At 46.6% G+C, this 13,885-nt stretch overlaps 1 protein-coding gene across 6 annotated transcripts in view; it reads left to right on the forward strand.

Annotated features, from left to right (window-relative positions):
• The window catches only part of LOC115391595 (neuronal cell adhesion molecule-like), a 69,829-nt gene that overhangs the window by 44,592 nt on the left and 11,352 nt on the right, over positions 1-13,885 (forward strand). For 2 of the 6 annotated variants that reach the window (XM_030095867.1, XM_030095871.1), the window contains exons 4-24: positions 2,937-3,066; positions 3,918-3,929; positions 4,531-4,636; positions 5,218-5,411; positions 5,788-5,910; positions 6,336-6,506; positions 7,067-7,123; positions 8,020-8,131; positions 8,221-8,405; positions 8,587-8,721; positions 8,952-9,095; positions 9,201-9,312; positions 9,396-9,562; positions 9,700-9,847; positions 9,931-10,055; positions 11,198-11,299; positions 12,239-12,436; positions 12,657-12,727; positions 12,925-13,150; positions 13,257-13,372; positions 13,462-13,666. In XM_030095867.1, the coding sequence (XP_029951727.1) occupies positions 2,982-3,066; positions 3,918-3,929; positions 4,531-4,636; positions 5,218-5,411; positions 5,788-5,910; positions 6,336-6,506; positions 7,067-7,123; positions 8,020-8,131; positions 8,221-8,405; positions 8,587-8,721; positions 8,952-9,095; positions 9,201-9,312; positions 9,396-9,562; positions 9,700-9,847; positions 9,931-10,055; positions 11,198-11,299; positions 12,239-12,436; positions 12,657-12,727; positions 12,925-13,150; positions 13,257-13,372; positions 13,462-13,666 (2,794 nt within the window). In that variant the 5' untranslated portion in view covers positions 2,937-2,981. Of the gene's footprint in view, positions 1-2,936; positions 3,067-3,917; positions 3,930-4,530; positions 4,637-5,217; positions 5,412-5,787; positions 5,911-6,335; positions 6,507-7,066; positions 7,124-8,019; positions 8,132-8,220; positions 8,406-8,586; positions 8,722-8,951; positions 9,096-9,200; positions 9,313-9,395; positions 9,563-9,699; positions 9,848-9,930; positions 10,056-10,366; positions 10,381-11,197; positions 11,300-12,238; positions 12,437-12,656; positions 12,728-12,924; positions 13,151-13,256; positions 13,373-13,461; positions 13,667-13,885 lie in introns of all 6 variants that reach the window. The other 4 variants (XM_030095868.1, XM_030095872.1, XM_030095866.1 and 1 more) reach the window with 3 other exon arrangements.

Raw genomic sequence — 13,885 nt, forward strand, 5'->3', positions numbered from 1 at the left:
TACAGCTGGTTTCTGCTGCCTCTGAAATTCAGTGAGCTCACAGTTAAGGATATAAAACTCACAAAACCTTATCTGTGTCTCAAAGTATTCTGCCAGTTGTCATCGTGATGCTGTGCTGCATGTAAGCTTCCAATGCCACGGCCTGATTTATCATCCTCTCCGTCTTATCTGGTCGAGAAAGGGCTATAAAAGTCTTGACTGGAAGTGTCCCCGCGAGCCTGTTTTGTTTCTCTTGCTGTTTTGATTTTATCAGCTTTTGGAGCTGGTTCAACATTTCCACAAATTCGCCTGGATGCGCTTGAACCGTAGTTTCCTCTTAAAAATGTAGGAAACACTTATACAAACTTCTGACACAAATGTAATGTAGAAGCTCTAGAATTAACAGCTTGAATACTCTATCAGGAGGAGGAAAAAAATCAGTTTTTCCTGAGTTTTCTGCCCTGGTGCTTCCAGCTCTGATGGCTGGTTCCATTAAAGAACCTCACTTGAGCTTCCACCATCATCCTGCTGAGAGAGAGAGAGAGAGAGAGAGAGAGAGAGAGAGAGAGAGAGAGAGAGAGAGAGAGAGAGAGAGAGAGAGAGAGAGAGAGAGAGAGAGAGAGAGAGAGAGAGAGAGAGAGAGAGAGAGAGAGAGAGAGAGAGAGAGAGAGAGAGAGAGAGAGAGAGAGAGAGAGAGAGAGAGAGAGAGAGAGAGAGAGAGAGAGAGAGAGAGAGAGAGAGAGAGAGAGAGAGAGAGAGAGAGAGAGAGAGAGAGAGAGAGAGAGAGAGAGAGAGAGAGAGAGAGAGAGGAGAGAGAGAGAGAGAGAGAGAGAGAGAGAGAGAGAGAGAGAGAGAGAGAGAGAGAGAGAGAGAGAGAGGTGAGGGGCCGGCCTTGTATCACTGCAGCTCACAGGGATAATTATAGCACACACACAGATACTATCATACTGCACACACTCTCTCTCACACACACACACACACACACACACACACACACACATACACGTGCTGTATCCACACAGAGACACACACATACGCATGCTGACCGGCTGGAGCTGAGCTGCTACACCTCATTAAATTGGGAAATGAATCCTGGATGAAGCCCTGGCTCCGTTCCAGATAAGAATCTCCGGGCTTTTGGGGATTCACCATAAAATTTATAATTAACACATTTATTCTCTTGCTGTCATAGCTTCTTCCTTCTTTTTCTTTTCTTTTCTTTTTTTTTTTTTCCAGGCATCACCTGTGACTGCTCACTCTCGGTTGCCCATAATCATGACTTGATTTTACATATTTGGCATCGGAACATAAATTTCCAACACGGCAAGCTGAAAATAAATCCTGGAGGAGGGCTTGTGTGCAGGCTCGGGACCCCCGCCTGCAGCCTGCAAATGAGCTTGATGAAATGAGCCCCTCGGATCCCTTTATGTCAAATCCCAAGACGGAGTTGCCTGTTGGCGTTACACAGCGGCGTGATTGGCTGCCCTGGGCGGATAACGCCGGCCCTCCCGTGAGGGGGTGTAGCTGCAGCTGGGGGGGGGGCATCAGACGCCGGCCTCGGTCTCTCCCCGGTGCTGCCGGGCCGGTGTTGAGTCATGACCGTAGGGCGCCGCTAACAAATGCACCGGCTGGCTCCCAGGAGGACCGCGGCAGGACCGGGGCCGACTGCCTCTGGTACCAGACGCAGCCCTGACCTACCCCGGGCCCAGAGGCACTAGGGCAGGGCTCCAGTGCAGCTCCAGCTTTCATAAAAACTTGCGTTTGATTCTTTCATGCAGTCCTCAGCTTTAATGTCTCACAATGCGATGTTGTGCTTTTGTGATGGTGCAACAAATGAAAGCCTGAGCTGTAAATGAAGTTGTGACATTCTAACACTGCGTCAGCGGACGGACAGGCAGGAAATCCAGATGGAAACAGGTCGTAGAAGTTTTACTGAAAGACTGAAAATGACTCCTCCGCGGCACTCATTATTTGATAGCTGTGCTCACATTCACACAAAATACTGATGTTGTCTTTTGCGACAGCGCCGAATTATGCAAATAAATGCAAATCACAGCGAGCAAAGTCATTTAGATTTAGTGCGTGTCATCATTCCTGAAGCTCGGCTGACGCTTTGCTTTTGATTACCTCAATATTTCAACAGCTTCATCCTTCTTTTGTTCATTTGTACTTCGTCTCAAATAAGATATTTCAGTCTGGATGAGGGTGTGGTGTGTTGCAGGGCAACAAGTAAAGAAATGTGCACTTAACTGACGTAATCAGATTACTGATGTGTAACAGTTGCAATAGTGTGTGTTGAAGCAGTTTGTCCTCAGTTTAACCTGAACACACAGTTCAACTCGTCCGTATTGAACATAGAATCTGTCCCTTCACACACACACGACACGTCCAAGTACGACAGGCTCATGAAAGAGTGACGGTCCAGTGTGTGAAACCCGACCTCTCTGCAGATCAGTTCACCGCCGGCTCTGTCGGCCGGTCAATCAGACTGATAAAGCAGGGAGTAAAATGGAAAGTAAAGCAGAGTGTGCCCCCCCCCACACCTCCCTCCGGTGTCTCGTCTCTCGGCGTGTCGTCCGCCGTCCGATGTGATCGATACGGCAGCAGAGCCTAATGGCATCATGAGCGCGGCAGTGATTAGCCCGGCAGAACGAGCCCATGCGGGCCCCGTCGGCCCCTGTTGGAATGCACTAGATCAAAAAGATAGCTCCCAGCAAACTGTGGCGCGTGGCGACCTGCATCGATCGGCGGGCCGGGCTGGATGTGTCCCTCTCGCCCATTCTCCCTTCCCCTCTCTCTGTGTCTCTCTCTCTCTCTCATCTGCTAATGAACACAGAATAGAACCAGCTCAGTGTGATGATTGATGGCGGAGGTAAATAGATCTGCTATTTAATCCGGTAATCACAGTTACCGCCGCTTTTCTCTCAATGTCCCCCCGTGTCTGGTCTCTCCCGCAGTCATTGCACCTGTCCTCGTACCGACTGAGCGGAGACGCACCGGCGATGGAGAGGAAGTGGAGGTTGTCCATATCGCTGCTCGTGCACTTCCTGGGACACGTGGCGACGGCGCTGGAGGTCCCGCTTGACCGTAAGACTCACACACAGGGCAAAGTCCCGACGCTTCAACAGCATGCAGATGAGCTGAGTTTAGTGGAAACGTTCTGAATATATTGAAAAAAATCACATCTCTGTGCATGCCAAGCAATGGAATGACAAGGATCAGCTTTCCTAAAAACAACCTAAAAGACCAGAGCTTAACGTTTCCTCTTATGAAAACTTACACCTTCATTTAAAAATGGGTAAATATTTTTGTCACATTATATAAAAGTGTATTTCTTTGGATATTTTGCAAAATAATATTAAGATTATAATTCATTTTATGACATGTCCCTTTTTCATGTGGCAAAATAATTGTATTTCTATAATACAGCTGAAACTAATGTATTTTTTGAAATGATTGTGAATCACAGAAAAACTTCACTCTCACAGTTAGCAGGCAGATATCAAAGGCTTTTGAAATCAAATTAAAAAATAGATATTTATTGAGTTTTACTTACTTGATTGTTGATATTTTACATGAAAATGGACTAAAAATAGTAGCTGATCATTTTAGGTGAACAGCTGTTGTCATATTGTCGTATTAATTGGTTTAACTTGCCATTTCAGATAAATATAACCTTCAGTGTGCATTAATAAAATGACTGCCAGATGAAGTTTCTTCTTTTTGACTAATGTGCAACTTTTGACCCTCAGCCTGATGATTCTTGGTGGTAAATCGATGGTCTGATCTATAGACCGCCGGTGTTCCTCATTGCAAAACTGGTCATGTCCAAACTTTGCTGTGAATCGGAAGCTTCTTTTAATGACTAATGTGTGGTTCTCTCTACTGTCACAATGTGTTCGTTCTTGTTTGCTGATTCTTGCTGGAAAACGCTAAAGTTCAGGATAGATGTAAGTCTCAAATGGATGAAAGCTGACCACTGCCAGGGTTTGTTGTTGTAGTTTTTGTCCGTTAGGGTTTCTATTTGATCCCATCTTTTGTTATATTTTTGTGTCATTTTCAGTCTGTTTCTGTTACGGATCCAAACAGTGATTTGCAGTGGACTTGGCAGTTTTGCATGCAGTGATTTCTTTGTTCCTTTGTTCGCTGCTTTTGTTGTGTGTGTATGTATGTGTGTGTGTGCACGCGCATGCGTGTGTGCAGCAGTAGAGCATCTTCATAAAGTAATCCTGCAAGCAGCATGAGTTCTTATATCATTTGTTTTGTCACAGTCCATTAGTTATCTCCCGGCACTGACAGGACTGCATCAAGCATCAGACCGGTGCAATCAAATGAAACGTACCTGAGCACTCTGCATGCCGATTTCCAGTACCTCACGTTGTGAAAGGTTTTTGTTTTTAATGTGTGTCTGTCAGCAGGCAGCTGTCTGGTTTTTATCCTCCATAAACGTCTGCTTGTGTGGTCAATAATGCAGTGGGGAGGAAAAAAAAAAAGCTTAGTTACGCAGTAAAGGTTGTGATTAAATCTCACCTTCTTTCCACACGCCTTCAGTGCCGCAGCCGCCGACCATAACTAACCAATCCCCCAAGGATTACATCATCGACCCCAGAGAAAATATTGTAATCCACTGCGACGCCAAGGGGACACCGCATCCCAGGTAGGAATTGGGGAATGTGTGTGAAGGGAAGGTTTCCCAGGTGTGGATTCAACCGCAACCTGTCAAATCTCGGTTAAATCCTTCAGCTGGAAGCAAGTTTCTCAGAGCTGAATTTTTAAAAGAAATAACCCCTAGAAGTTTGTATTTAAACCTTGGGATGAAGAAATGAGTCTCACATTGCCCTTGCCTCAGGCGGATTTTAGCAAATGCATTTCAACACAAGTGTGACACCTAATTAGTTGCAGGAATCAACACACAACACATGTGCTCACATCTGTATTTTCACATTTAAAAGAAAGCTCATTGGCAAAATGTCACCTTTAGGCTTCACCTCATTGTTGCTGTGACTCTAAAACTGCCATTATTTATTAAAACTTCCAAACCTGATGCAGGGGGGCCACCTCTTGTCAAATGCTTTTGTGAAGAAATTGTTATATTTTGGACATTAAATTGATATTGAGGTGAAAGTCAGAAAATTGTTCACTCTCAAGAGTTTAAATGGAAACAAAAATAGAAAATAAATCTCTTATATTCAGCTGTAATCTTTGGAAACATTCTCATTGTTTGGGATCTTCCCTCAGTTTTTCTTGGACCAGAAACGGGACCCACTTTGACACGGACAAGGACCCCAACGTGAGCCTGAAGCCTGAGTCTGGGACTCTGGTGGTGGATATCAGCAGAGTGAAAGCCGAGCAATATGAAGGGACCTACCAGTGCACGGCCAGAAACATACACGGAACTGCCATTTCCAGCAATATAGTCGTACGACAGTCCAGTAAGTGCAGATTTGATGTAAAAAAAAAATCTATCTTCAGAAAACATTTTCATTCACTTGTTATCGTATGCATCTCAAATTTTCTTTTCTTTTTTTGATGCATTTTCCAATTAAGTTGCATTTTCCATCTTAAGAGTTCTTGTGGAAGGTAAAAGTTGCACGTGGGACGGTGCATGATTGATTTTGCAGGGCTCAGTAGTGGATAGAGTGAAGCCTCCCTTTGTGTTTTCCTCTCTGTTGTCATCCAGTCAGGCTTCATCCCTCTCATCCAGCCTCGTCAGTCCTGCCAGCATGTCACTGACAGCTCATTAGCAACCCATATTTCATCTGGGATTGTTGTCAGCAGGCTCCACAATCTCTTCTCCAAAATATGCAGGATCCCCCTTGTGGTCAAAGGAGAAGATCCAGGACATCGTGGTCCCGGAAGGCGTGTCGCTGGTGCTGCCATGTGAACCACCTACTGGCCTGCCGCCTCCCATCTTGTTCTGGATGGACAGCAGTGAGCTACCTTCTCTCAGATATCAGTATTATGAATTTGCTGTTGTATGAGTGATACAGTTGAGGTTATGTGACGATGGTTTAGTTGTTTTTTTAAATGTTTTTTTTCCCCTTTTATTTGTAACCTAGTCTGTACCAGTTTATAGCCAGTTCAGTTTGATTTATACGATTTAGTCTTTGAGAGAGTTGTCTCATAGCTCGTCTCTTTCAAACTAAATTCCGAGAAAAAGTTCAGTTGAGCTCGTAGGGACAACCGAAAAACTCTTATCAGGAAGACACTTCTGTTGGGTTGCATGTTTTAGACATTTCTCTGTCTTTTATGATAACAGTCACATTCGCAATTATACAAGTGTGTTCATTTCCAAAAGTTAGAAAACTGTGTTTGGATTTTATTCTGATCTGGTTTTTTGATGCTTTATATTTCAGATTTTCAGAAGCTGCCTCAGAGCAAGCGGGTGTCCCAGTCCCTGAACGGCGACTTCTACTTCTCCAACGTTCTCCAAGAGGACTCCAGGAACGACTACATCTGCTACGCCCGCTTCACACACACTCAAACCATCCAGCAGAAACAGCCCATCAAAGTCAAGGTCCTCAACAGTAAGTCTGACTTCGGTGTGTGATTCAGAGGAGAGAGAGAGCGCTCGGGACGCGCCGGAGGCGCAGTGAGCTGGAATGACTGAGACGAGCGCGGCGGCGGCGGCGTCTGATCATAATGAGAGGTGGTTCAGTTACAGCAGTGTGCGTGCCAGCGTGACCGCGTGGGAGGAAAGCAGCGTTTCCTATCTGTGATTCCATCCTCGGGGACGCCATCGGTCGCCGTCCCACTGAAAAGACATATTGTCAGTGCTCCCATGACTCCTTGCTCTATCTGCCAGGCAGGCGCTCACTATCACTTGTGTGAGACGTGCTCGTTTCTGCAGCATCAACAAAGGCCGCTCTCATCGAGCGGGGCATCAGCTGTTGACATGACGACAGGCTGCTGCCTCCGCGCTCATCCTTCATCTCAAACTCTGCGGCGGCCTGAAGTTTCGCTGTTGGTTTTGATTTCCCTCATTTCCATGTTGAGTTGTCAATGCATGTGCTTCCTTTTGTTTGTTTTTTTTTTGTCATGATCTGAACTTGTGGCGTGTGTGATTTTTGTTTTGTTTTCGTTACAGTGGATGCAATCAATGACACAGTGGCAGCTTTATACAATGACACTGATTTATTTAGTGGTGAGTTTTTGGCACCCTCTAGTGCTTCACCCCCTTCAACCTGGAGTACCAGACGAGCTCTCACCCCCACTAACAAATCACCCTTCTACCCCCACAACTCCCAATGAGTCCTCCAGTCTCGCCGCTTCATTCGGCAGTGAGATCTGGCGCCCTCTAGTGTTTGTGGCTAACATAGAGCTCTGAGCTGGAACTGACCCACTAACTCTCCGACCTCAAACGTACCAATCCAAACAAATCCTCCCTTCCTCTGTCACTCCTGCACTTTCCAATCAAAACCCGTCTTACAATGATTTACTTCCTCCTATGAAATGCTTAAATGAGCCCTGCATGCTGATCTAATTAAAAAAATAATGATAAAATATATAAAACATTTTTTTTATTTCAACACTTCAAACCTTCTCTACTTTGATGGGGGTTGGGATTTATGTTTCTGTGGTGCCCAGCATCCGTTTTTCACTGACTTTTTAGTGAATCACCAGTCATTTTGATCTCTTTTTCCATTTACGATTGCTTCAAACATCGACATTTTCTCTTTATAGCTGTCTTTAAACAAACCCATTGACCCTCACATTGAGGTTTCTATCACACATCTAGTCAGGTTGTCCATGTAGTAGTTTACATCCTGTTGATAGAATCCACTTTTGGATGCTTACAACTGAAATTATTGATGTTCGCTATCTTGGCGGCTTGCTTACTGGCAATAAACACCCACAGAAAGCAGTTCAATAAAACGCAGCTTTGCAACTCTTAAAGCAATTCGTTGGTGTAAACAATGAAGCATTCATGCACTGTGCTAAATGACAGCACTGGAAAGGTAAGAAAGATGTCTCTGCTTTCAGACTCGCTCACTCACTTGGTGTGTGTGTGTGTTTGTGTGTGTGTGTGTGTAATGACAGAAGCTCCTGCGGGCGCCAGGGAGCCAACCTTCCTCGTCCCATCTGGCTCCTCCAGCTTCAAGACGGTGCTGAGAGGACACACCCTGGAGATGGAGTGCATCGCCGAAGGCCTGTGAGTTCAAATGCACCGTTACGTTTGGCGACTGGCTGGAGAGCCCGCCTGCACAGGCGTCAACATCACTCACCTCTCTCTGGATGCAGGCCCACTCCCGAGATCTCCTGGACCAAGGTGAGCGGCGATCTGCCGTCCGGCCGCGCTTCTGAGATGAACTACAACAAGACGCTGCGCATTCTGGATGTCTCCGAGTCCGACGCGGGAGAATACCGCTGCACAGCCAGGAACGAGCTGGGCTCGGCGCGTCACTCCATCCACGTCTCGGTCACAGGTGCGTCTGGGACGAGATGTGCGGCGTCCCGTCAGGCCGCGGCCGCCGTGTCCTTCCTTCCGTCTCCTCGCCTCTCTCGCTCTCCCTCCATCTCATAATTGATTTATGCACAGATGACAACAGGGCAGCGTGTGCAGTGATTAATTCTCCTGCCTGCCGCTGCGCTCTGCTCTACTTTCAGCCGCTCCGTATTGGATCAGGGGCGCTCCCAGGAACCTCGTTCTGGCTCCAGGGGAGAACGGGGTGCTGACCTGCAGGGCCAGTGGCACACCCAAACCCACCGTCACCTGGACCATGAACGGCGTCCCCATAGAGAGTTAGTGGCACCTTTGCTCTGGTTTTTGTACCATATATACGTAAACAAATAATAATGTGTTTTTTTTTCAGTGCCATGTGGTCAGGACTTCATGATATATAGTTGTCGTAATAACCTTCAAAACACACAACTTGTGATTGAATTATCTAGATTAATCATCAGTTCAGTCAAACAGCAAACTAAACCATCGCTGCCTCACAACTCACTGGATTACTGTTATTCATGAACAGATTCCCCCAAAGACCCGAGCCGACGGGTGGAGGACGACACCATCATCTTCACTGACATTCAGTCTGGATCCAGCGCCGTGTACCAGTGCAACATCTCTAACGTCCACGGCTACCTCCTGTCCAACGCCTTTGTCAACGTCCTCTGTGAGTCCATTACCCAATTCCCATTTCACTCTGAACGCCGTTTCCCATTGACATTGCTCTCCAGTAGCTAATAACATCTCAATAATTGCCGCCGCCTGACTGCAGCGGAGCCGCCCAGAGTGCTGACACCGTCCAACCAAGTCAACCAGGTCATCAGAAACCACCGGGCCCTGATAGACTGCTCTGCCTTTGGATCACCCATCCCGGTCATTACCTGGTGAGTTTAATGAACGCTCGGTGGAAGAAAGGGCTGCAGAGTGCCGCGGACGCTCAGGACGGCTGTTTGACTCTGCGTGTCAGGTTCAAAGGCAGCCGGGCCAGCACCCTGGATGGAGACCCATACATCCTGCATGAAAACGGGACGCTGGAGGTTCCTAATGCTCAAGCACGAGACAGCGGCAGATACACCTGCGTGGCCAGAAACACACTCGGGACCTATGAGAATCACGTCTCGCTTGAAGTCAAAGGTGAGACTGTCTCTATTCATTAGCAGCTTTGAAGTAGCATGAACCCTCCTGCTGGCTGATACTGTTATACTCCAACTTGTGACATATATAGAACCAAGCTTTTCTTTCCCTTAACTTCCTTGTGTTGGTCCAATCAGAGCCCACCCGAATCCTGAAGCAGCCCGACTACAAAGTGATCCAGAGGGGCCGGCCCGTGGTGTTTGAGTGCAAGGTGAAGCACGACCCCACGCTGCTCCCCACCATGACCTGGCTCAAAGACAAGGGAGAGCTGCCTGACGACGAGAGGTCAGAACCGTTCACTGTTTTTCAAAACGTTTCAAACATTCACTCGCAATTAACCTTTTTTTTTTTTTCTTCATTTCACCCAGATTTATTGTGGACTCCGACAGCCTCACCATCAACGATGTGACGGAGAACGACGCGGGGGTCTACACGTGCATCATGAACACCACTCTGGACCACGACTCAGCCAGCGCCAGGCTCACTGTCGTCGGTATGTCCTGTAGTGCTCCAAATCCCCGAGTCACGAAACGGGGCTTCACATTAATTAAAGTGAATCTCTCCCGCTCAGACCTTCCTAGAAAGATGACTCTGTCCCGTAATAACAGTCCGTCTTTCAGCCTCTCAAGGTTAATTGCCTGAAAGTTGATTTTTAATGGATTTAGTCAGCTAGTGTCGAATGAATATTTGATTGTTGCCTTCTTAGCGAGCCAGATAATCTTCTTTGTGTTCTTCTGGCTGAGTGACCACTAAATTCCACGTTTCACTCCTGCCCTCCTGCCTGGCAGAGGCCGCACCAACACCGGCTGTTGTCTACGGTAAACCCGCGGCGCACACAGGCACCCAGGAGTGCTCGGCCGACCTGGGCTCGTCGTTCGTTGGATGTTTCTGTTATTTGCAGCATGTTGTTGCCTGGAGATGCCTTTTTGTCTTTGACAGTCACCCAACATTGTAATGTTTCTCTGCTCATTTTTGCTTCACCACCAGCGTTCTGTCTGTAAAGTGTTTTTCATTTTTTAATTTGCTTGCCAAATGCAAAGTGTTTCAATACATTAAACCACTGGTGCAAAAACTTCCAGGCAAAAGTGAAAAATATTTCCACTCACACTTGAATGCGAAATGTTATTTGTAAAGCAGTCACCTCCTTATTGCTCCACTTTGAATATTTTCAGATGCACCATTTCCCCATCACTTCATTTATTCTGAGCATGCTTTTTCACTTTATTATTACAATTCCAAAACATGAGCATCAATTTAGCCCCGCCAGTGAGCCCGAGACTCGATTTCATGCCAAGTGATCATAGAAGATTCTCCAAGTTTTCCCATTTCATATGCATGGTGCAGCGTCTGCATGTGCATCACAGACTGAATAACTCCGCTGAATGGAGCATGTGAGGAATGCAGGAGGTGTGCTTGGTTGACAAACAGTGCATTATTATGACTGGGCCATTACCGCAACGCGTCAACGCGTCTGGCCTTCTGTTTTTGTTTCATCGAGCCGTAGTATGAACCCACTGTACTCTGTAACTGTTAAAAAAAAAAAAAAAAAAAAAAAAAAAGAAGAAGCCAGTGTGAACGTGAATATAATCTCAGACACGTGTATTGATGGCGCTGCCTGTGCTGGATTTCTCCCAGAGCGACCCGACCCCCCCTCCGACCTCGAGCTGACGGACCAGAAAAAGAGAAGCGTCCAACTCACTTGGACCCCCGGGAACGACCACAACAGTCCTATTCAGAGTATGTGCTGCAACTGTGTGTGCTGTCTGTCTGACTTTCAGTGTGAGTTTTGTGTATATGTGCAATTTTGAAAACCTGTGTGTAACTACCAGTGAAGTCTTTTAGTTTTTAACTGAATTCATAAAACGTCAATAAACAGACTAATACAACATGAAATATGGATTATTAAGGGATGATAAAGTAAAAATAGAACCAACTACGTTGCCATAACAACAACACTGGAATGCAAAACTATAAATATGCATCTTTAGTAGTGATTTTTAAAGATGTAATTGATTATTTCAGCCTGTTTCTGTCTGTCCATCATTCCAATGCTTCAACGCTCCAATTGCTTTCAGTGCTTCAGCAGGCACATTCTCTCTCTCTGTCACACACACACGCACACACACACACACACACACACACACACACACACACACACACACACACACACACACACACACACTCCACGATGGCAGTCATGCAAGGCGCTTAACTTCCACCGGAGAAAAGTTGGGATTCAGTGTTTTTCCCTCCGAAACTTCAACACAGCAGCGATGGGAAGTGAGGGATCGATCCATCAACACTCCCCACAGCGGCCTGAGGTCCTGACCTCTCATGAGGACATGTTAGTCCGTTCTAACAAGGAGTCGGAGGAGGGAAGCTTCAGCTTGGGCTCTGTGATGCTGTCTGAGTCGGGCTGCTGGAGGCGGAGGACAGACTTATGACTGTAGCATATGATGACATGAATGTTTAATGATGTTTGGCTAATAGCTCATTAAAAAAATGTACAAGTCAAAACATGCGTGATGCAAATATATTAAAATATCCTGACTCATTACACTGCTTTGTAAGTAGCGGCTTAATGAGGATTTTTACATATTTGTATAAAAATATAAAAATCAAAAAATCTCATCAGCCTGTACCTTTTTTGGGTTTTTTTTTTTTTTTTTTCCACAGAATTTCTGATTCAGTATGAGGACTCGCTGCACCATCGAGGCCACTGGCACAATCTGACAGAAGTCCCAGGAACCAAGACCACGGCTCACCTCAAGCTGTCCCCCTATGTGCACTACACCTTCAGGGTCCTGGCTCTGAACGGCGTGGGCTTCAGCCACCCCAGCTATCACTCCAGGGTCTACAAGACCGACGGGGCAGGTACAGAGTCCGCTCAGACTGTCAAATACAGCAAAAACCAGATGGGTGGCTCCCTCTTGGCAAACGCTTTGTGGTTAAAACACAAGAAAGAAATCTGATGAAGTCGTCATCTTTGACTAAGGCCTTCGTTTTAAAAGCAAATCGGTTTGTTGATCGAAGCCCCGGTGGGATGTTTTCATTTGGAGGATGGTTATTTTGTGCTCTACAATGTGTTTTTCAGCTCCAGACGAGAACCCAACAGGTGTACAGGGATTTGGGACAGAACATAACAATCTTGTAATCTCCTGGAAGGTAATGAAGTCATGTCGGTGCAAAAAAACAACAACAAAAAAGCTTAGTATTCAGAATCAGTTTTGTAATTGTCCAGTCTCATGGGCTTTTTTCCTGTTGTGTTTTCCCCAGTATTTTTTTGGTTTCAATTATTATTTATAAAGACCATAAATTGCGTAGTTGGAAAATGATCTGCAATTAAAGTTTCTCCCGTGCAGCCGCTGACGGGACTCCAGGCGAACGGCCCGGGGCTGCACTATAAAGTGATGTGGAGGCAGAAGGCGCCGGGCAGTGATTGGACCGTCGTGACTGTAGCCAACAACTCCAAGTTTGTTGTGTCTGGGACGCCCACATTTTCTCCATACGAGCTGAAAGTTCAAGCCGTAAACGACTACGGACCTGGACCCGATCCTCCGATCGCCCACGGCCGCTCCGGGGAGGACTGTGAGTTCCGCCGACTCTCTGCTCCGATGGCGCGGAAGAGCCAGGGGCGATGCTTAGCATTTCTGTATTTAACGGTTTACGCCGTCGTGTTGTTTGTGTTCTGCAGTGCCCATCGCGGCTCCGGAGAACGTGCGCGTTAACGTTCTGAACAGCACCCTGGCGGAGGTGCACTGGGACCCGGTGCCCTTTGATTTAATACGAGGACATCTCAAAGGATACAAGGTACAGCCGGACGGGCGCAGCGCAGCCTCCGCGCCCATTCCGCCCGTCACGGTGCGTGAATAAAGACGTGCTTATCGTGCATCTCGCAGGTGTATTACTGGAGGAAGCACAGCCTTCATAAACACAACCCGGACCACATGGAGCAGGACATCCTGACCTTCAGTGGGAACCACACCCGTGGCATGCTGCCCGGCCTGCACCCCTTCAGCCTCTACTCCTTCAACGTCAGGGTGTTTAACGGCAAAGGAGAGGGGCCGGCCAGCCACTCGCAGCAGTTTAAGACGCCCCAGGGAGGTAAGAGGAGCAAGACTCACTCCTTCTGCACTGCTTTTTGTTGTATGAAAACTGGATTTTGAAACATTTATTGCTGGTGTGTTCCATTTTTACTATATCTCAATATGGTTCTGTTATAAATTTGCAGCCATCAGCAGCATATTGTTACTTGTAATCCTCTCCAAACCTCAATCAATAATGATGTGTTGTGCATAATCTTAACATAACAGTAAAACAAGG

The sequence above is a fragment of the Salarias fasciatus genome, chromosome 7 (genome assembly GCF_902148845.1).
Source record: "Salarias fasciatus chromosome 7, fSalaFa1.1, whole genome shotgun sequence".
NCBI classification, from domain to species: domain Eukaryota; kingdom Metazoa; phylum Chordata; class Actinopteri; order Blenniiformes; family Blenniidae; genus Salarias; species Salarias fasciatus.